The 22,806-nt window shown below is 36.6% G+C and overlaps 5 protein-coding genes and 1 pseudogene across 5 annotated transcripts; 5 read left to right on the top strand and 1 right to left on the bottom strand.

Annotated features, from left to right (window-relative positions):
• Positions 1-2,777: 2,777 nt before the first annotated feature.
• On the bottom strand, positions 2,778-3,263 carry LOC108808301 (uncharacterized). Its single transcript, XM_018580471.2, has one exon. The coding sequence runs from the start codon at positions 3,261-3,263 to the stop codon at positions 2,778-2,780; it is 486 nt and encodes a 161-aa protein (XP_018435973.2).
• A 1,510-nt stretch (positions 3,264-4,773) lies between these two features.
• LOC108844942 (uncharacterized) lies at positions 4,774-7,748 on the top strand. The gene is made up of 3 exons (XM_018618224.2): positions 4,774-5,455; positions 5,569-6,664; positions 7,365-7,748. The coding sequence occupies exons 1-3, from the start codon at positions 4,977-4,979 to the stop codon at positions 7,647-7,649; spliced, it is 1,860 nt and encodes a 619-aa protein (XP_018473726.2). The 5' UTR covers positions 4,774-4,976; the 3' UTR covers positions 7,650-7,748.
• Positions 7,749-9,909: 2,161 nt separating this feature from the next.
• Positions 9,910-11,035, top strand: LOC108844950 (uncharacterized protein At5g39865-like). Its single transcript, XM_018618236.2, has one exon. The coding sequence runs from the start codon at positions 10,080-10,082 to the stop codon at positions 10,890-10,892; it is 813 nt and encodes a 270-aa protein (XP_018473738.2). The 5' UTR covers positions 9,910-10,079; the 3' UTR covers positions 10,893-11,035.
• A 38-nt stretch (positions 11,036-11,073) lies between these two features.
• Positions 11,074-12,344, top strand: LOC108846735 (F-box protein At2g05970-like; annotated as a pseudogene).
• Positions 12,345-13,033: 689 nt separating this feature from the next.
• LOC130509296 (F-box protein At2g05970-like) lies at positions 13,034-22,758 on the top strand. The gene is made up of 2 exons (XM_057005106.1): positions 13,034-14,358; positions 22,673-22,758. The coding sequence occupies exon 1, from the start codon at positions 13,192-13,194 to the stop codon at positions 14,296-14,298; it is 1,107 nt and encodes a 368-aa protein (XP_056861086.1). The 5' UTR covers positions 13,034-13,191; the 3' UTR covers positions 14,299-14,358; positions 22,673-22,758.
• LOC130509295 (F-box protein At2g05970-like) lies at positions 21,286-22,758 on the top strand. Its single transcript, XM_057005105.1, has one exon. The coding sequence runs from the start codon at positions 21,467-21,469 to the stop codon at positions 22,601-22,603; it is 1,137 nt and encodes a 378-aa protein (XP_056861085.1). The 5' UTR covers positions 21,286-21,466; the 3' UTR covers positions 22,604-22,758.
• Positions 22,759-22,806: the final 48 nt, after the last annotated feature.

Below are 22,806 nucleotides of genomic sequence, written 5' to 3' on the forward strand. Positions count from 1 at the left end.
CATTAACACATGGCCATCACAAAACGTTTTGTTTATGCCCATTAATAATTTTAATGCCCAGGGGTTGACTTAGTCTGCGTTTTAGATGTAGGAAATTATAATTTCATCGAAACTATAACAAAAATTAACTATATGTAATATAAATATTATACTAAACTAAATTTTTATATTTGGTATATTTTACCATAATAATATAATTTTCAGTTATATAATATATTATTTAATCATTATTGAATAATCAATCACTTATATAAGGCATAGATCGGTTCAAAACGTGTAATATCACAGTCGTCTACTTCTACTAATTTTTGCATCCGCCTGCATATAAATGAGGGGAAAATCGCATTTTAAACCTCAAAGGTGTAAAAAGGTAGCACTTTAAACCTCGACGGTCAAAAACTCTCACTTCAAACCCTCAAACTATTTTTTTTTACATAATAAACCTTCGAATTGGCCACCGTCTTTTTCTCGTCGGAATGAATGACGGAACAGTAGACTCCGTTAACGGAACAGTAGACTCCGTTTAATTAAAAAAAAACGTGTTAAAAATGGTTATCTTTTACTCTACCCGTAACTAAACTTTACCAAAAATCCCAAATTGAATTTGGGAATCTAGGGTTCACGACAAAGAGACAGAGAGATTTTTCAGAGAGAGAGAGAGAGATAAGATGATTAATTTGAAAATCCACTTCGGTGGACTTATGAAGAAAGTCGGTGATGAAGATTATGTGTACGAAGGAGAGCTGGGAGTGACGACAGTCGTTTGGGAATTGTATGACATCTCATGGGCTAAGTTTTTACAGTTCAGCAGGGAAGAAGCAAAGGTTATAGCTCCGATACGATTTATCTGGTACAAGGAGGGTGGGAAGGAGATGAAGACAGTAAATTATGTATTTGAGGGAAGTCCCGATGATATGTTTCTGCTGATATGTCTAGGGAAACAAGCTTCTGAGCTTGAAATATTCATTGAATATGATATTTCAGAACTTAGTGAGGCTGCTGTCATAATCACTCCTTTGCAAGATGATGAGTCTTCAAACAGCGATGGAGAGGTCGAGAGGCCAAGGGAAGAAGAAGAAGCTGAAAAATCTGAAGATGAGTTGCAAGAGAAAGAGGATGAAGAAGCTGAAGAACATGTTGTAGATGAGAATGAAGTTGCTCAGGCTGATATTGGAACTGATGTTGTTGAAGATGCTGGAGATGGTTCTAAAGATGATAGATTTAGGTCTGTGTTTAGTGAAGGTTTGATAGCCAAGCCTGACAAGGAAGCTTATCAGAATTTTGAAGAAAGAGAAACAGCAGATAGAGAAGCAGCTGAAAGTGATGAGGAATGTGTGCTAGAGGAGGAAGCTGATTATCCAGACACACCAATAGGTTCTGAGGAAGAGTGGGAGCAATGGGACAATCCAAAAGGGAGCAAAAATGGGAAACCAAAGTTTCATGGTGATTCGGAGCAACCGCCATATATATGGTTATTCCAAAAGTTTAACTCCGGTTTAGAGTTCAAAGATCAGCTCCTGAGATACTCTTTGAAGACACAATATGATGTGAAGATGGCGAAGTCTGAGTCAAACAGGATTGCAGTTGTTTGTTGCGGTGAGAAGTGTAAGTTTAGAGTTTACTGCTCGTTTGAACCACCAATCAACAAGTGGATGGTCAAAGTATGCCACATGCGTCACAACCATGGGAAATCAAGTAGAGTTTCAATGTTGAAGCAAGGGGTTATCGCAGGCCTTTTTAGAGAAGAAATACGAAGAAATATAAGCTTACAGGCATCTGTGATCAAAGATACGATTAAGGACAGATACAACATTGTTGTTCCTCTCTCTAAGTGTTACAGAGGAAGGCGCATTGCTTTAGACTCCATTTTAGAAGCGCAGACAACTCAGTTTGGTAAGTTGTGGGACTATGAAGCGGAACTAAGGCGAACTCATAATGGTATTAACACTGATCTTTGCACCATCGAAAAGAATGATGTGGAAATGTTTGATTGTTTTTACATCTGCTTTGAGGAATTTCGTAATACTTGGAAGAAGTGTTGCAGACCTGTTATCGGTTTGGATGGATGCTTTCTGAAGTGGGAGTTGACTGGAGATTTGCTTGCGGCTGTTGGAAGTGATGTAAGTTCCAGTGCTCCTCAACCTTCATCTTCAACAAATCAAGTGAAGCCCCATGTGAAGAAAGCTCCAAGAGGACGACCATTGAAGATAAAGAAAGTTGCTAAAGTTCCACATGGTGTTGGAGCTTTTTGGAGTCCTTACACTGACCGTCCTTTTGAAGTGTTTGGTAACAGGGTATATGATAGATCAAACCTTAACCCACTTCCTCAAGAAGACCCTGTCATGCAGCCTCATGAAGGCCAAAGCAACCAGCTTCCTAAAGATGACTAAAGAGATGCTTATGTTTTCAAATTGTCTTATTGCATTGTTTCTTGTTATGGATTTCATGTTTTGGAGTTGCTTTCATCTTCATGACTTATTGCATTGTTTCATGTTTATGTTTTGAACTTTGTCTTGTTAAGACTATTATCTATCTACTTTCATCATCTTCATTGTTTTAGATGTAGCTTTACTTTTACCAATAATTCAAAGCAACTAGTTAACTCTAAGATAGTCTTACAAACATAGTGACAACAATTCAAAGTAACCACTTAACTCTTAAACAGTCTTACAAATACAATGACAACAATTCAAGTCTTACAAACTCAACAACAATACATAAGAAACAAAGCATAACCACCAAACCGAGACTTCCACTTCGAAATCACCACCTCGACATCACCACTTCGACATCACCATTATCCCACCAACAAGGACACCAAATCCAACAGATGAAACAACAACATTGCGAATCACAGAACTCTTCTCACGTAGCATGACCACTTCCCTTTTCAGTGCTTCACATTCTTCACCTTTCTTCTTCAATTTATCTTCTAGTTCACTTGAATGAGTTAGTGAACTTACCTTGGTCCTCAGATCTGCTATCTCATCTTTCTGCTCCTGAATTATGTCTCTAGCCTCCAGCAAAGCAAGATGTTGCCAGCCGTGTGGTTTCTCCAGGTCGTACCAACGAAAGAAGTTACAAGCCTTCTTCTTATCCCTAGCTCCAAAACCACTGCAACCATAGAACCTGCGACCTGGGTTTTTGGGAGTCCAAGCCCTAACAACATTAGCTTCGCGGTTACAATTGCAACGAACAACATTGTAGTTCGACGACGACGAAATCTCACTTTGGACACTCTGGAAATCGACACTCTCAGACATTATCTCTCTCTCTCTCTCTCTGAAAAATCTCTCTGTCTCTTTGTCGTGAACCCTAAATTCCCAAATTCAATTTGGGATTTTTGGTAAATTGTAGAGTAAAAGATAACCATTTTTAACACGTTTTTTTTTAATTAAACGGAGTCTACTGTTCCGTTAACGGAGTCTACTGTTCCGTCATTCATTCCGACGAGAAAAAGACGGTGGCCAATTCGAAGGTTTATTGTGTAAAAAAAAATAGTTTGAGGGTTTGAAGTGAGAGTTTTTGACCGTCGAGGTTTAAAGTGCTACCTTTTTACACCTTTGAGGTTTAAAATGCGATTTTCCCTATAAATGAGTCAAGCCTTGAATAAAATGAATATCATTCTTGTTTTCAAAATGTTTTCCAAGTGTGAACACTAATATATTCTTTTCGTCCTAACTAAAATTCCTAAATCTTTAATAATTGGAATTCTTTCTGAATAACTTTAATAATTGTAGAACATCTAATCTATTAATTTAGGGATTATCTACTATTTGAAGTTCTCATTTAAATTTTGGACTCTTTCATAGTTGTTGCTAGAATATATCATGCCTCCTATACAATGCAACCTACCAACTTAAATTAAACCAAATCTTAACCAACATAGATTATTTAAATTTAACCAGTAACACTTTTATTATATATTTGGTTAGTCTCTTAATATAATTAAATCATATAAAACTGAACCACTCTTAAATCAACGAGTTCCATATCATTCCAGACATAAGAGAAAAAAATATCCGACTCATTTACAACGTAAGCATACAAAGACCGTGTATGCTTATGCTCATTGATCTTCCAAAAACCAAATAATTGTGGCATAAACCAACATAGGCTCATGTTCGTATCACTAACTTTACTTCCATATATTTACTCTTCGCCTACATCATATCACAACATACACAGTTATACAAGAATATGATTTTTTTTGTTCAAACAACCAAATAATGGTGGCATGTGGTCAGTAGATTTTTTAAATATGTTTTTTTATATATTACATTTTACGAGACTATGTGTATAAGTTTTTTTTTTTGAAAAATGGCATAACTATGTGTATAAGTTAAAAGGTAAAAGGTGTGACAATGCAAATTATTATACTAAAAATGAAAGAAAATTAAATACAAACTAATAACAAGTACAACATAAATTATAACACTATTAAATTCTCAATATATTTAATAAAATATTATATATATGTCTAATATGTATATATATAAATGTTACACAAAATATATATAATATTATACACATATATTATATATATCATATATTATTAATTGAAATTTGACAAATCAATTTCCGCCCTTTAGGGCGGGTCCTAATCTAGTTTGTATTTATATGGATTGATGATCATTTAGATAAACACAATTATGTTTGCAGGGACCACCCTCCACAACTAAGATCTAATTACCCGAAATAAGTTAAAACAAAAACATTTGCTTCGTCCAACATTATAATTTGCTAAAATAAAATAAAAATAAATATATAGAGGAGCGTAGTAGTAGATCGAGAAAGGCAGACCGTCTCAAAATCGTACTGTCTCACATAAATGCAGTCGTACTCTCTCTTCTTCACTTAACTCTAAAACGAAGATGAAAATCTGAAAAGAAAATAAAAAAAATATCTGAAATCTGAAGCACACTTCTCTCAATAGCTCAACAGTCATTTGCCGAAGACGAACGAACACCTTTACAATGGCTGCAGCTCTGGAGTGCTGGTCAAGCCGCGCCGGAGGAGACCCCCTCGACGACGACGATCTAGTCGATCAGGTCCTCATGCGCACGCACGACAGGTCCGAGTCACGTACCACTTCTACGACGACGGCTCTGAACGTCGAAGGAGGATCCGCGCCGGCGGTTCTCGATCAGAGCTCGTCGGCTATGCAGAAGCGGTTTCAGCGTCTCAGCCGCAACGTCTCCGGCGCGATTGCGTCGCTCAAAAACTCGCTGAACCTCGATTCCGCGCGTGACGGCAACAACCAGAGCGTCGGAGTCGGCGGAGGAGGAGGAGGTGGAGGAGGAGGAGGTCCGTCTCCGAGAGCCGATGTAGGCGGCGGGAGGAAGCTACTGTGGGCCACTGTAGTGAGGAACCTCGCTAAGATGTATCCTGGTAGTCAGTTACCTGAGAAGCTCGTTTCGAATCTCAAGAAGCATTACGATTCCTTGCCTTTCAGGTAAATTCAGATGTTTAGTAGTTTCTATTTTGGGACAATCATGGGAGTATTCCAGTTAGTGTTGACCAGAGAGGTTAGAGTTGACTTTTGTGGTTGGTGTTTGTTTTCATCAGTTACAGTCAGGCAGGTTTCGATATGAAGGAAGTCTTCTTACACGTGAAGTTGATAGAGCAAGCTTCTGGAGATGATAATAATAATCCCGTGTTTATGATTCAAGAAGTGTCTACTGCTGAGGGAGCTCGAGGTTCAGTCCTCAAGCTCACGTTCGCTTGCAACTCTTCTCTTTCGTGGTCGACTATGTCGGGGGCTCTGGATGGTGCTTCGATTAGTTGCAAGAAGATGCAGATCTTTGAGAAGAAAGGGTTGACTCTCGGTGTTGTTCTTCTTGTGGATCAGTCTGGACAAGAGAGTTTGTTTAAAACTCGTGTTGAGAACGCTCTCAAGTCCGCTACTAGAAAGCCGAGACCGACTTCGGGTTCAGTTAAGCTTCCTTTCGGGCTTTGTGGCTGTCAAGAACAGAACGGCGGTGTGGGGGAAGTTGGTGGTGTTGAAGAAGAGTCTATTCAACATGGTAGTAGGCTAGGGGTGGAGAATTTGAACGGTGTGATCCAGCTTCAAGTTCCACTTCCGAGCTCTTCGTTTGCTGTTTCTGTAGATGAATGGCAGACTATACAGTCAGGTGGGAGTGAGATTGGGAAATGGCTATTGAATTCGGATAGTGTTGAGTTTGGTGATCAGATTGGACCAGGTTCTTTCAAAGGAATCTTCCGAGGGAAAAGGGTGGGAATCGAGAAACTAAAAGGTTGTGATAAGGGGAATTCGTACGAGTTTGAGATCCGGAAAGATTTCTTGGAGCTGATGACTTGTGGACACAAGAGCATTCTGCAGTTCTATGGCGTTTGCATCGAAGAGAATCATGGATTATGCGTTGTTACAAAACTGATGGAAGGCGGGTCGCTCCATGAACTGATGTTGAAGAACAAGAAGCTTCAAACCAAGCAGATACTGCGAATCGCTATTGATATTGCGGAAGGGCTGAAGTTTGTGAATGATCATGGTGTTGCGTATAGGGACCTTAACGCACAAAGAATACTACTAGATAAACATGGCAACGCATGTTTGGGGGATATTGGAATAGTTACCGCTTGTAAGAGCTTTGGTGAGGCCGTGGAGTACGAAACTGATGGCTATCGGTGGCTTGCACCTGAGGTCTGTGTTCTCTTACTCTTGTCTTTGTTCAACATATTACTTGTGGATAAGATTGTGAGTATATTCATAATTGCCATTTCTAGATCTTTTTTCCTATAACCTCTAAGCTAAATGATACAGAAAATCAGGCACCTGAAAGCTTTGCTTACAGAGTTCTCTGCTCCATTATCATAATTCTCTTAGAAAAAGTCGCAGACCATACATGCATCAACTCTGTTGTCGGGATATGACCCACTGCATCTTGTTTTGTTTTTGTTCGTTTTGAACAAAACAAGTTTAATTGCTTTTGGCCATATATGCTTTACCTTTTTCTGTTTGTCTGGGCAGTTGTTGGATGTTCACTTTTGAATTGATATCCTAGACAAGTGTAAATGTTATTAGGTTCTGTCTAATCTTCAAAAAAAAGCCTTAGACGTTTACACGTCCAACTTCATCACTTCACTGATTGAGCACCCCAACCTTTTTTGGTTATATGAGCTAGATTCCAATTGCTTTGGACCACTGTACGTTGCTTCTTTTAGTTTTGTCAAGTTGCCTGCAAATGGTCCAATCATTTATACTAGCGCACACTGCTTCATAGTTTTACATAGCAAAGCATTTAACTTAATTCTGGAATCTGGAGACGAAGTTACTTGATTTCAGCTGATGAAACTTGTAAAATATTATAATTTTGTTTGCTTATTGGCATGGTTGAAACCAGATAATAGCTGGTGACCCGGAGAACACAGCAGAGACTTGGATGAGCAATGCTTATAGTTTTGGGATGGTACTGTGGGAGATGGTGACAGGAGAGGCTGCTTATGCCTCTTGCTCGCCTGTGCAGGCAGCTGTTGGGATAGCTGCTTGTGGCCTAAGACCGGAGATCCCAAAGGAGTGCCCTCAAGCTCTCAGAACTCTGATGATCAATTGTTGGAACAACTCTCCCTCCAAACGCCCCAACTTCTCTGATATCCATAGCACGTTGCTTCGCGCCATGTCACGCTAAGTTTGCTTTTGTTTCTTTTTTTTTTGTGTTTGGTAAGGTCATGTTGTATATCCAGACTGTAACATTAAAAAATCGTAAGTAGTATTGTATCCATCGTAATAGTGATATGATATGAATGGGTTGGTAAGAGACAAGGACATAAAGGGTTCCTGTAACAAGATTACAACTAGAAGCCAAGCCCAAAAGTTAAAGACAGTGTGCAGAGGGAAGAAACAAATTGCAGACGACAATTCCTAGAAGTTCTATACTTGAATAGATTTGGGTTGTTTGAGAGGCCCGTCAGAAAGCAAATCCATAGGCCTACACACACGTGCAATCTTTTCTTTTTGGAACACACACGTATAAAACTAGTACAGTATATCGAGAGAAGATAATTGGGAGGCATATTGAGTTTCGGGCAAGAATGAGACATTTCATCTTTAGCTTTCGTCAAAGTGGTGGTGCCACGTGATACTTTTCAGAATCCACCACTCCACGTGCCCTTTTAGTTGTACCCCTCCTCAATCCACAATTATTGATTTTTAATCATAGATTAACTTTTTGGTTAGTACTACCATTTGGCTCTCCCCATGTGTTTTTTCCCAAACAAATCCCATCTTAAAATCTTTTTGTTGTGTGTTTGTGTAATCTGATATACAACAAAATTGGCCTGCAGAATATATACGGATAAGCTATTAATTTGTGTGGTCATCAAAAGTTATCAAATGCTGTCTTCTGAAGGTGTTAGCACTGAAAAACAACTCAGTCTGTGTGTCTATAAATACGATCATAAGAGTTAAATATTTAGCAATAGTGTAAAAGATATATAAGTACTATTAACTTTATCTGTACTTTTTGAATGTTACAGTAATCATTTTGTTTTGTGGTCCTGCCTCATGTGATTATTCCTCTTTACTCTTACTTCTAATTTATCTTATATCTAATCCATTTTATGTTACTTCACTATTATTTATCCCTCTTTGTTTAAAAATAAAGTATATTTTAGGGTTTTCACATATATTAAAAAAACACATAATTTTTTTTATTATAAATATACTATTTCCCGTATTAACTATTATCTATAATTTTTAACTAATCAAAATTTAGTAAATATAATTAATATATTTGAAGTTTACAATTGATCATTACATGTATCGTAAATGTAATATATATATCTTTTAAAAGCAATTTTTATAAAACATAGATCATTTTAAAACATAGAAAGTATTTTTGAAAAAGAAAACATAAAATTGTTTTATACTTCTTCTGTTTCAATGTTTCATAATAAGTGTTATTATAACATTTTTTCTTGTTACACAAAAATATCACTTTATAATTTCAATGAAAATTATATTTATTTTCATCTGAAAATTAATTATAAACTGTATTGATTTTATAAATAATTTTATTCATTTCAAATACTATTGGTTAGAGATGTGTAATTGATAACAATTTATATATATTTCGTAATTTTTTAATGTTATGAAAAATGTCAAAGTAACATTTATTCGGAAATGGAGGAATATAAAAAAGTTTAATACAGCTGTAGTATATAGATAGAGTATTGTATGAACACCAAATCTCAGTAACGATCGCCAGCTTCCCCCTTTGACTTCTGCATAATATTCACAAAACTAAAATTGATTTTAGTACAGAATAACAAAACCAGTTTCTATAATTGATTTCACATGTTGTGTTTTGCTTTCGGTAAGGAACCAAGATGAAGATTGAACGACACCCTTCCATTCCTTGTTGTCAACAATAGCCTTTATTATTCGAGACTAGTCTTGTTAAAGTTCACAACGTTTATCCAATTTCTGTAGTACAAAAAAAGATTGTCCAAAGTGCGTTGAGACAAAAAAAAAACATTGCATAAACATACAAATTTGCAATTTACAAAATGTAAAAAGTATGATGTAGCTTCACATATAGTCAAGAAAATGAGATGCTATATAGTTTTGTAGCTAAGTTCAATTGTAATTCTCTTAACAAAAAGCTTCCATTAAATTTCCTAGTAATAACAATTTTTGCTTACACCTGCAATTGATTTCAGAAGATTTATTTAAGTTTCATCTCTATTACTACTACTAAATTGCAGAACCATTATCAATCAGGCCATGTGCTATTAATTCCTGATTTTTCTTTTAATATGTGTGATGATCAAACTGCATAATTTTGTAAATGAAGAAGGCATTAAAACAGAATAACAACTATAATTAGCCACCTAATTATAATTAGTAACGTTAAATCACCTGTTTTTTCACAACCAATGTTTAACACTAATAATAAAACTAAAGAGAACGAGAGAGAGAGAGAGAGGGTTTAACAATACAACCACTGCTGTTTTAACCACCCGTCCCTGCTCTCTCTCTCTCTCTTCCCAAACTCCATTTTTCTCTGCAAATCTCAACACACACAAACCCTAATTTACTCCGCCGCTCTACACCGTCAATGTGGCGGCCGTGGCGCAAATCGTCGGTTAAGATTCACAACACCTTCTCTCCCACCGCCTCCTTCAAAGACATCCACCACCTCTGCACCGACGATTCCTCTCCCTTTCCTTCTTCTCCCTGCGCTTCTCCCTCTCCCTCTCCTAACCACGTCTCCAGAGTCTTCCACCGAGTCTGCGCCGCGAATCTCATCCTACGATCCTGGCCGACTCGTCCCTCTAACCACCTCCTCCTCCGCGCAGATTCCGAGCCCGTACGTCGCAATCCTGAACCAGATCCGAAGCAACCGAAACCACCCGAACCGGATGTTATACGCGTCTCGATCCCCGGCGCGGAGAGCAGCATCGTCGTATACTTCACCAGCCTCCGCGTGGTTCGTCCCACGTTCGAGGCCTGCCGAGCCGTCACCGCGATCCTCCGCAGCTTCCCCGTGCGAATCGACGAGCGGGATCTCTCGATGGACGCGTCGTTCGCGGCGGAGCTGGAGCGGATCTTCGCCGCCGGCGGCGAGAAGGATCTTCCGAAGACGCCGAAGCTGCCGCGAGTGTTTATCGGCGGTAAGTACGTCGGAGGAGCTGAGGAGGTGAAACAGCTCCACGAGATCGGAGAGCTGAAGAAGCTCGTGGGAGAGCTGCCGAGAGCTGAGCCAGGGGTGTGCGACACGTGCGGCGGTCACAGATTCGTACCGTGCAGCGTCTGTCACGGTAGCCATAAGGTGCACACGGAGAAGCTAGGGTTTAGAACGTGCTCGGCCTGTAACGAGAACGGTCTCGTCAGGTGTTCGTCTTGTTCGTTTCCGCATCTCACGCCCTAACTCCTAGATTTTATTTTACTTTTTTTTGTTTGTTTTAAGTCTACATGAAAATTGGAATAATTAAGAATAATTGTTTTATGTAATTCAGAAAATTCCAATTTGTAAAATTCGAAATGGAAAGTGGTAGCTTCAGCTTGTTTTTAGATTTAGATTTGAGAACCATAGTTTCGATCTTTTAGGCTTCAACATGACTCAAAGCAAGAAGGAAGTTAACTGGTCAGAGCTTTGTCCGGAGATGGTGCGATGTGTTTTCGAACGACTGAGCTTCACAAATCTGAAACGAGGAAGATCAGTCTGTTCTTCATGGCGCTCTGCTTTGAGAGGCTGCGTCCCAAAACATAATCAGAAATGGCTGATTCTCTTCCCTAATAACAACCGAAACAACAACAGCAGTTGCGTGTTATTCGTTCCAGACGATAGAGACAAAACCTACAAAACGAGAGATCTCGGTGTTGACTTTGTTCAGAGTTGCTCTGTTGCTAGTTATGGCAGCTGGCTCGTGATGTGTGACACTCGTTGTAATCTCAATATTTTGAATCCTTTGACCGGTGAGAGGATTGGTTTACCACACCCACCTGGACCTTATGATGATATAAAACCCCTATGTCTCTGGATAGACGACAGAAGCAAAGAGTACTTAGTTGTGTCTGATGGACTACGGTATTTTCTATATCAAGAAAGGGAACAGTTGGTGGCAACGCGTTTCCGGGGGAACGTCCTACAAACAAATGGTATACGAACACACATCCCAAAGCTCTACGTCAGTCGTTACAACAATCATCCTCTCAAGGTCTGGTCTTTCTCTGGAGATGAACCAAAACAAATCTTTGGAGATTATCCTCCAGATGGTCACTATGCCTTGCGGGATTTTCTTCCTGATAGAAGCAAAGACGAAGAGTCGTATCTGAAAGAAACAAAGTATTATAATGAAGAATATGTTGACGGCAGCCTATACATTGCAGTCAGTACAGTATCTGGACAAGTTTTTTGAAGGTAAGTAATATGTTGCAGAAGTCCAAAAAATGGCACTTTCTCGTCTACAAGATGCACCCAGTTGAGCTTACTTGGGAAGTAGTCGACTCTCTGGGCGATGAGGCGCTGATATTAGACATGGGTATCACTGTTGTAGCCGAAGACATTCCAGGGATCAAGAAGAACTCAATCTATTTTAGTGGTCTTGATAATGGCAGCACGGATCCTGACCATATATTTGTGTTTGATCTCACCACCCGCGAGATTGAACCTTTGCCTCAATGTGTTTTCTCCTCTGTTAATTTCTCCGATGCTCGATGGTTCTTCCCGGATCTCTAGACGTTTAGTCTAACTGTGCAATTGGCTTCCTCATGTCTAGTTTAATTTTCCTTATAAGTGTTGAAATTATATATAATGTTGATTTATTATCATATACCAGTGTTGTTAGTTTCACAATTCTATGCAATCATAACTATCTGTAAGGAGAACTTGATCTGTCGAACTTTTTCAATGGTTAATCTGTAGCCAGTTGATGATTGCATATAGAGATATTATATAATTCTTAAACCATATTTGTTTGCTGCATTAGAGTTTGTTTTAAATTTTAATGTCACAGTAGTATTATTTGGAAACATAACATTTGGTTGTAGGTCGCAGTAGAGGGTTTTAGATTGAAAAGAGGTTTGCAAGTCATTTAATTCTCAAAACAGAGGAACTAAGAATCACTAACCACATCAATTATTCACTTTCTTCCATGTTTGCAAAAAGCCGGTAACATATAAATGCAACACTACCATATCATTACTTAGAGGAACCAAAGGTAGTGTCGCCCTTGAGAAAAGCAGAGTACCAATGAGCAGTGAGTTTTGGAGATCTCGTGAGATGATGAGTATCACTGAAATTCACATAGCACAATCCATAGCTAGAACCGTATCCACCAAGTAATCCATCAATGACCGACCATGTATGCTATTTGGGCTCCCATTTATCAATTTAAAAGAACTTTTCATATAAAATTCATAAATCCTTATTTATTTTGTTTGTCAAAAAAAATCTTTATATATTTTCTCTTTTATCAGTTTAAAAGAACTCTTCATATATTTTTTTTAAAAAAGTATACAATTAGAAAATTCTCACAAATAAAAACAGGAAATAAATCTAATCTCTTTTTATTTGCTATATCAACAGAAAATATATTTAATTTTAAATCATTTCCTGGTTATTTGCTTCACGATATATATAGTTAGCGACTCTCTAGGGTTTTGCTGTCACGAGGTATTAACTCGGGCGATTTGGAGAACCAAAGCCTCCATCTTTAGGCATCAACATGACTCAAAGCAAGAAGAAAGTTAACTGGTCAGAGCTTTGTCCGGAGATGGTGCGATGTGTTTTCGAACGACTGAGTTTCACATGTCTAAAACGAGGAAGATCAGTCTGTTCTTCGTGGCGCACTGCTTTGAGAGGCTGCGTCCCAAAACGTAATCAGATCCCATGGCTGATTCTCTTCCCTCGAAAAAACAATAACAACAGGAGTAGTAGTTGCGTGTTGTTCGTTCCAGAGGACAGAGACAATGCATACAGAACCAGAGATCTAGGTGCTGACTTTGTTAAGAGTAGCTGTGTTGCTACTTACGGAAGCTGGCTACTGATGTTGGACACTCGTTGGAATCTCACTATTTTGAATCCTTTAACCGGTGAGAGGATTGACTTACCAACTACTGACTATGCTCGATACCAACGATACCAACGACTTGATGATATAAAACCTCGAGACCTCGTAGCTTGTCTGTGGATAGACGACAGAAGCAAAGATTACTTAGTTGTCTGTAAAATGGACAACCTTATCTTTACCAAGAAAGGGAACCACTCGTGGCGATCCATCTCCTCTGGAAAAGGGCTCTACAAACAAATGGTATACGAACACACATCCCAAAAGCTCTACGCTCGTAGTTACTACAATATTCTTGTCCACGTCTGGTCTTTCTCTGGAGATGAACCACAGCAAGTCTCCGAAGAGTTGTATCTGAATGAGGAGGAGTTTAATTTGCAAGATTATGTTGACAGCAGGGTGTACATTGCAGTCAGTACAGTCTCTGGACAAGTTTTGAAGGTAGCTAATTTGTTGCACAAGTCCAAACGATGGCTCTTTCACGTCTACAAGATGCACGCAGTTGAGCTTACTTGGGAAGTAGTCGACTCTCTGGGCGATGAGGCGTTGATAATAGACATGGGTATCACTGTTGTAGCCAAAGACGTTCCAGGGATCAAGAGGAACTCAATCTACTTTAGTGGTCTCCATAATGGGAACAGTAATCCTGACCGTATATTCGTGTTTGATCTCACCACCCACGAGATTGAACCTTTGCCTCAGTGTGTTCTCTCCTCCATTCGTTTCTCCGATGCTCGTTGGTTCTTCCCCGGTCTAGACGTTTAAGTCTAACTGTGCAATTGCTTCCTCATGTCTTAGTTTATTTTTGCTTCTAAATATAGAACGGTGATGCCAAAGTCTTTTGTTATTGAGAGTGTTGTTAGTCTCACAATTCAAAGGTCCTTGACCAAATGATGTAGTAGAAAAGATTGTCGAACCAATTCTAAATAATTCTAAAGCAAAGAAAATGCAAGACCGTGCTTAATCTAAATGCAATCAATAAGTGGAGTGAAGTAAACTAAAAACTAGACTAGAAAATTACTTAAACCACATCAAAGACCAAAATTAACTACCTGAAATATGTGGTCTTGTCAACCCATATTTTTTTTTGCCAAAAAAAAAACATGGGTTGACAAGACCACATATTTCAGGTAGTTAATTTTGGTCTCAATCACATTTTCTATGTTTTTTTATTATGCAGTTACTGAATTATTAATCCTGAAAAAGTATTCATGAGAGTTTAATTTCTTAATATGCATTTATGCCCAACTTAGTAAGCAAACATAAGCACATAAGATTCATAACAAATTGTGGTCCGACTTGTTGACCGCATCGGACCAGTTATTTCATAGAAACACTATAAAGCAACAGGACAAGCAGTCTCTAAATGAAGGAAATCTTATGCGGTTTGTTACTTTAAACCGGGCGGGATTCATCAGAATATAAACATTACAAAGAGGAATAAGAGAAGTTGCTTTGCAATTGCGAGATGCCTTGAGAACCAAGAAATGTGGTGTCACCCTTGATAAAAGCAGAGTACCAATGAGCAGAGAGTTTTGGAGATCTAGTGAGATGAGCATCGCTGAAATTAACATAGTACAATCCGTAGCTTTTACCGTATCCGCCAAGTAACTCATATACATCCATCAGTGACCATACAAAGTATCCCCTCGTGTCAGACCCATTCCTACACGTTACAATAGTAATTGTGTAACGTCGACAAAGAGAGAAAAGAAGATGCAGTAAGAAACACTTTACTTACCTAACGGCATTGAGCACAGCACCAACGTAAACATTCAAGTTAGTACTCAATCCTTGGTATATCCTTCTGTTGCAGCTGAAAATCCCCCTTAATCGTTTAACCTATTTATTTGCATTGGGAAGAGTATTAAGCAGACTAAGACCAAAAGAAATGAGAGAGAGAGACCCATAAGCGAAGAGAGTGAGACCATTCTCAAGAATGTAGACATGAGGATTGCCATAGTTCTAGTCTTTCTGTAAGAATGTGTGTTTATAAAACTCTATTGTATTATATAAGAAAAAGGAACTTTTAAAATTATCCTAATTTACATGTTATCATACTTATAGTGAAAATACTTAATTTTAAATTTATATTTATAAATAGAAAAGTAATAAATAAGCAAAAAAATAGAATAATACAGTAATTTCTAAAGAATAAACATTCTTTGTGAATTAGGTGAATACAATACTTTTTAGAGATTATAAACAACTATAATTGATTAGGTGCCATATGGCAATATTACCTTAGAATTTTCTTGACAAAGAACTACCTTACTTATTTTAGGAGAATTTTACTTTATTATACAAGAAAATCATTTTACCTGAATTTCATCCTAATTCTAGTAAAAATAATATATACTTTAATATATATAGATAAGTAAGAAATAAATGAATGTAACTTTTAAAGTAAAAATAAAACATGGGTTGTAAATTTAGATGTATACATAGCTTGTTAAAGATTAAATAATAATACATATAAGTGTCACATGTTCTTTAAGTAAAATAAATCAGGCTTTTGGTGACATTTTGAAAATTAAAATATCAAAATAAATTTTATTAATATATCGACCAAATAGCAAAAGTATGTATCTAGGATAGAAAACTATACTTCTCATTGATTTTTGCAGTATAACTCTTTAGAATTTTAATCTTTGCATATAGCAATAGATTGTGTATATTCATTATGATATAAAAAATATTAGTGTATAGATATTTTAAAAAAATTGTTTATCCTAAAGATTTATTTTATTGTAAACATAATATTCTATATCAACCGACATTTCATAAGAGATTCTGGTACATTTGGGTTGTTATGTTAAGTACTCCCCGTTTTGTAATGATATGTGATGTTTTAGAATGAAAAAAAAAGTATTTCAAAAAATACGCTTTATTATTTTCAATGCATGTTTATCAATTAATAATGATTAATTGTAAAGTTCAATAAATTTAATTAAACTTTTTGAGTTTTTATTACTTTAGAACTATAAACAATACTCCATCCATTTTATAATGATATATGATGTTTTAGAAAAACATGTTTCAAAAATATACATTTTATTATTTCCAATGCATGTTTATCAATTAATAATGATTAATTGCAATTTTCAATAAACTTAGTTGCACTTCTTGAATTTTTATTGGTTTAGAATTATAAAAAAATCACAGAAAATTTTGGGTTTTGAAATGAAATTTGTTTTTTATTAATATATGTATCATTAATTGGAAACAGAAGGAGTACAATCTTTCATGTTTTTATTCATTCACAATATTTGTTATCATTTCATAACTTGTTTTTAAAAAAAATATTATTTTATTATATAAGATAAAAATATGAAACGCACATCTTAGCAAACATGATTTTGTTAAAATCTGATTCACATTCAGAATTTCAGTTTTTCTAAGTAGATCGGATAGATCTATATTGTTTTCATATCTAATTTGGTTGCTAAGATCTTACTCATGTGTACTTTTATTTCCATTTTATTATATATATGGTAACTGTACAAAATGAACATATAATGTAGAGCCCTTCATATAAAATTCGTAAATATTTTTTTTTCTCTTTTATCAATTTGAAAGAATTCTTCATACATTTTTAAAATTTTAATTATACAAGTAGCAAATTCTCACAAATAAAACAGGAAATATAACTAATCTGTTTCTAATTGCTGTCAACAAAAAAATATTTAACTATACATTAGTTTCTGGTTATTTAACACACGCAAATAAGAGAAATACTTGGGTTCATCCCTAGAGTGAACCTTTAGGTTCACCCAACCAATAGGATTTCGTTATTTTATATTCAGTATCTTTTTAAAAAAGAAAACAAAATATTATCAAGTTTTATTATATTTTTAAAATAAAAATAAATAGAAAATAATAGTAACCGCAAAAAAAAAATATTTAAAATACCGTCAGCAAAACACTAAACCCTAAACTCTAAACCCTAAATCATAAACCTTAAATCCATAGTAAATCCTTGGATAAATCCTAAATCTTTGGATTTAAAAAAAAATATATATTTTTAACACAATCAGCAAAACACTAAACCCTAAACCCTAAATACTAAACCCTAAACCCTTGGGTAAATCATAAACCCTTGGATAAATCCTAAACCGTAGGATTTAGAATTTATCCAAGCATTTTGGATTTACCAATGGTTTAGGGTTTACCCAGGGGTTTAGGGTTTAGGATTTAGGGTTTAGGGTTTAGTGTTTGACTAACGCTATTAAAAATATATTTTTCTAAAACGTATTTTTGTTTGCAATTACTATCCAAAGATTTAGGATTTGTCCAAGGGTTTACTATGGATTTAAGGTTTATGATTTAGGGTTTAGTGTTTTGCTGACGGTATTTTAAATATAATTTTTTTTTACGACTACTATTATTTTCTACTTATTTTTTATTTTAAAAACATAATAAAACTTGACAATATTTTGTTTCCTTTTTTAAAAGATACTGAATATAAAATAACGAAATCCTATTGGTTGGGTGAAGGTTCACTCTAGGGGTGAACCCAAGAATTTCTCCGCAAATAATATGTCCGAAACATCACATGAAAAATCGGCAAAAGACAAAAGAGAAGAGTGTTAGGGTTTAGAAACTTGACTCGCAAGAAAGACATGATAAACAAACTTAACCTTCACGAAGTTGAACAGCGCCGATGGATCTCGGGATCCAGTGGCATGAGCAACGTCCATGATGGTTCGTGGCTAGGTGGTGGTGTAGATCAGTGCCGGTGGTGGTGAGATGCGGCTCCGGTGTTTAGCTCTTCCTCCTCTCGGCTCCACTACGCAACACTAACGAGAGCAATGAGGTAAGCTTCATGGCCAGAAGCTACTTATCGGAGAAAGATGATGTCTCCGGTGATGGATGCAAACAATGGCTGTCTAGTGGTGGTTGTGTCTCGTCTCCTCCGACAACGACCGCACAAGCTCGAGACGAAGGGAGGTGAGTAAAAACATAGTAGAAGAAGAATAACGGCACATGGGAGAAGAGGTTGAGAAGAGATGAAGAAGGAGGAGGGAGAGAAGGTGGAGATGGAGGATGATTATTTTACAAAAGAAGAAGATGCATACAATAAAAATAGTTTTAAGGTCTAATGCGCTCACGTACTCGATTAATGAAAAAGGGGGCTGACTTTGGTTTGAAAACTTAATTAATCAGAACTAAACCAATTGGTATAGTGAGAATCGGGAGAACCGGGTTGTTACACTAACATTCTTAGTTACATTACTAGCTAATTAACTTGCACTGAACCACCGAAATAATCATAAACTACAAAATAAAAACCTAAAGAGAAAATAATAATGCAAACAGTTTTAAACCCTATATATATTTTTTAGTTACAAACAGTATAATACAACAAACCAGAAGGGGGGAACTTTCTTTTCTCTTTCTCTCCTTGATTACTCTCCCTCGCTCTCTTGATTTGCCTCTCGTCTTTTCTTGAAAAAATGGCCTTACTTACAATCTCAGACGCAGACCTTGCAGCAACGTTTAGTTGCAGGTTCAAGAGTGTTTCTCCCACAGATGCGACACTGGAAATCTCCACAGTTAGCTATTCAAGTCCTATCGTTGCCATGAGAGCCTCGACCACGCATTTCTTGAGTAACTATCACGAAACTTCTAGAATAGTTTCAGTATTCACGAGACACGGAGAGTCCCATGAAGGTGGCCGTTTTGCAACTCCGTCTTTCCCGCAGCCGATAAGGAATCGTTGTACAAGATTCGAGCAAGGCACCAACGGAAACAGTCTTGTAAGGCTCCTTGCCAATACGGCGGCTGAGGTAGCTTACTTTAATCGCGTAGGGTTGACTCAGCCTCTCGTAGTCAAAGGAAAATATATTCGGGCAAGTTCAAGATTAGCGACAAGAGATCGTGGAGCTCTTGTGAAAGTAGTGATCGCAGATTCAAGACTGGGGTTTCTTGAATCCAAGCCAGGAGAGTTCAACCACAGGACAGGGGATAATGTTCGGTTCACGAGGCTTGACAAGTACGAGAGGAGTGGCATTGCGGCTGGTACACTCATCGTGTTCGTCACCATGAATGCTCCCTTTCCGCTTGGCCGAAGAATATGGTTCATCATGAACGGGTTATTTCAGATTCCACAAGTCATAGCAAGGAACCTCGAGGCGGTTATTTTGAGGACAGGCAACGAGTATCCAAATCACGTTAGAGAGCTTGTGCAATACATCGATTTGTGCATAAACCCACTCGTTGATGGCCTTCCAGATCAAGCAGAGTATTTATCTACCGTGTGGAATGATACGCCTAAGGTATTAATGGAACATATCATGGTTGCAGTCGACGTATTTGATGCATGTCTATTGAGTAACGTCTTCGGATTTCTTGGAGCAAAGCTCAATGGCTATTTGGACGAAGCTCTGCCGTTCATCGCAGGACGTTTCGAGTTTGCTAGATCTACATGATCTAATCAAAGAGACATGGTTTACTGATATTCTAATAAACTTCTCCCATTTTCTTAAAGTTTATTATTAATGCGTTGTGTAATGATGAACAGAAAAAACTTAAAACATGTACGAGCGTGATTGTTTACTAGATCTCATCTCATGTTATGTAGAAACATTATCAATGTTATTCTATAACTTGAAATCATGTTTAAAGTCAAGTAGTTTTTAATTTTTACAATACCACAAAAGCTAGTTTTTAGTGTATATTTTGGATTTTGTTTAAAGTTTAGTTACCTTAAAATATTTGGAATTATCGTGAAACAAATATATCATTTTAAAATATTGATAAATAAAAGATGAGAAATTCCTTTTTACTTTATTTTCACAAAACTATCCATCAAAGAGAAAAATGAGCAAAATTGGTTTTATTAAAGGGTTATGAGTTTTGGGAATGAGGTTTTAATTTTTAAAAATAGAAAATAATTATTAAAAAGTTTATAATAAAAAGCACTATTCTGATTTTTTTTTTTGTTATTTTGTGACAAATACTAAAAAGAACTATATGAGAGAATTGCTTATAAAAATTAATAAATGAGCAAAAATAAAATACAGTAATTTCTAGATATTAAGAATAAAATATTCTTTATTAAGTGAATATAATACTTGACAGAGATTATAAACAACAATAAGACCATTTACAACAAGCAATAGCCATGTTGAATCTTTAATTCAACTATTGGATCAACGCAATAAGGATGTTGAAAAGAGAAAAAATTGATGAGCTAGATTGAACATACAGTTGAACTTTCTCAACATCCTGAATGAATAAAATGTGGGATTATCAATGCCATGTGTTGTATTATCATTTTTGATATTTTTATTTCATCTTTACTATTATACAATAAATTAATTTATTTTATATTTTTATATTTCAAAAATTATCATTTTTGTACTTTACTAATTAGATTAGGTTTATTTAATTTGGACATATAAAACTTTTTAAACTATAAATATGTTAAATAAATCTTAATCATAGTTTTTACCACTTAAGCTTTTATAAATTGTATTTTTGAAAAAAAAAATATTTTTAATTTTATTAGTTTTAATGAAATTTTAGTTAATAGTTATTAATAATATATAATCATAGAAAAAATAATAAGTGGAAGAAGTGTATAAATTAAAAAGATATAGCGTTAAATTTTATTTAAAAAAATTATCAGTAGATATAAAAATTAATGTATGTTGAATAGTGAAGTGGATAAAAAGATGATGTGTATCGTTTAAAAGGAAAAAAATTGGGTGTTGATCAATATGAAACCATTGTTGATATTACTTTAGAATGTCACATGGCATTACTTCAGAATTTCCTTTTCAAGGAGAACATTACATTATTATATAAAGAAAACATGCAATGAGATATGCTTCACGATAGTTAGCGACTCTCTAGGGTTTGCTGTCCTGATTTGGCTCTATAACTACTAACTAGGGAACTCCGGAGATTTGAGAACCAGAGTTTCATTATGGTTCAACGCAAGAAGAAAGTTAACTGGTCGGAGCTCTGTTCGGAGTTGGTTCGATGTGTTTTCGAACGATTGAATTTCACAAATCTGAAACGAGGAAGATCAGTCTGTTCTTCGTGGCGCACTGCTTTGAGACGCTGCGTCCCAAAACGCAATCAGATTCCATGGCTGATTCTCTTCCCTCAAAACGACAATAACAACGAAAACAACAGCAGTAGCTGTGTGTTGTTCGTTCCAGACGACAGAGACAAAACCTACAAAACCAGAGATCTCGGTGATGACTTTGTTAAGAGTAGCTGTGTTGCGACTTATGGAAGCTGGCTCCTGATGTCCTACACTCGTTGGAATCTCTATATTTTGAATCCCTTGACCGGTGAGAGGATTGATTTACCAACTACGGATTACGCTCTATACCAACGACCCGGAGACCTAGTAGCTTGTCTTTGGATAGACGATAGAACCAAAGATTACTTAGTTGTGTGTGTAATGGACTGCCCTATCTTTACCAAGAATGGGAACCACTCGTGGCGACGTTTTGGGGAAGGGGGCTACAAACAAATGGTATACGAACACACATCCCAAAAGCTCTACGCTCGTCGTTACAACAGCTATCCTGTCAAGGTTTGGTCTTTCTCTGGAGAGGAACCACAACAAGTCTTTGAAGAAAATAATTATCCTCCGGTTGAGTATGCCTTTTGGGATTTCCTCAGCACAGGCGACGAAGAGTTGTATCTGAAAGAAGAAGAGTTGTATCTGAAAGAGTATGTTGACAGCAGGCTATACATTGCAGTTAGTACAGTCTCTAGACAAGTTTTGAAGGTAGTTAACGTGTTGCAGAAGTCCAAACGATGGCTCTTTCTCGTCTACAAGATGCACCCAGTTGAGCTTACTTGGGAAGTAGTCGACTCTCTGGGCGATGAGGCGTTGATAATAGACATGGGTATCACTGTTGTAGCCAAAGACGTTCCAGAGATCAAGAGGAACTCAATCTACTTCAGTGGCCTCGATGATGGAAGAAAGAATCCTGACCATATATTTGTGTTTGATCTCACCACCCGCGAGATTGAGACCTTGCCTCGATGTGTTTTCTCCTCCATTCGTTTCTCCGATGCTCGTTGGTTCTTCCCGGGTCTCTAGACGTTTAAGTCTAACTGAAGCAACTGGCTTCCTCATGTCTAGTTTATTTTTGCTTCTAAATATAGAAAGGTGATTCACTGTGTCATGCCAGAGTCTTTGTTGTTGAGAGTGTTGTTAGTCTCACAATTCTATGCAATCATAACTATCAACTTAAACCACATCAAAGACCAAAATTAACTACCTGAAATCTGTGGTTTTGTCAA

Source organism: Raphanus sativus, chromosome 3 (genome assembly GCF_000801105.2).
Source record: "Raphanus sativus cultivar WK10039 chromosome 3, ASM80110v3, whole genome shotgun sequence".
Lineage (NCBI taxonomy): Eukaryota > Viridiplantae > Streptophyta > Magnoliopsida > Brassicales > Brassicaceae > Raphanus > Raphanus sativus.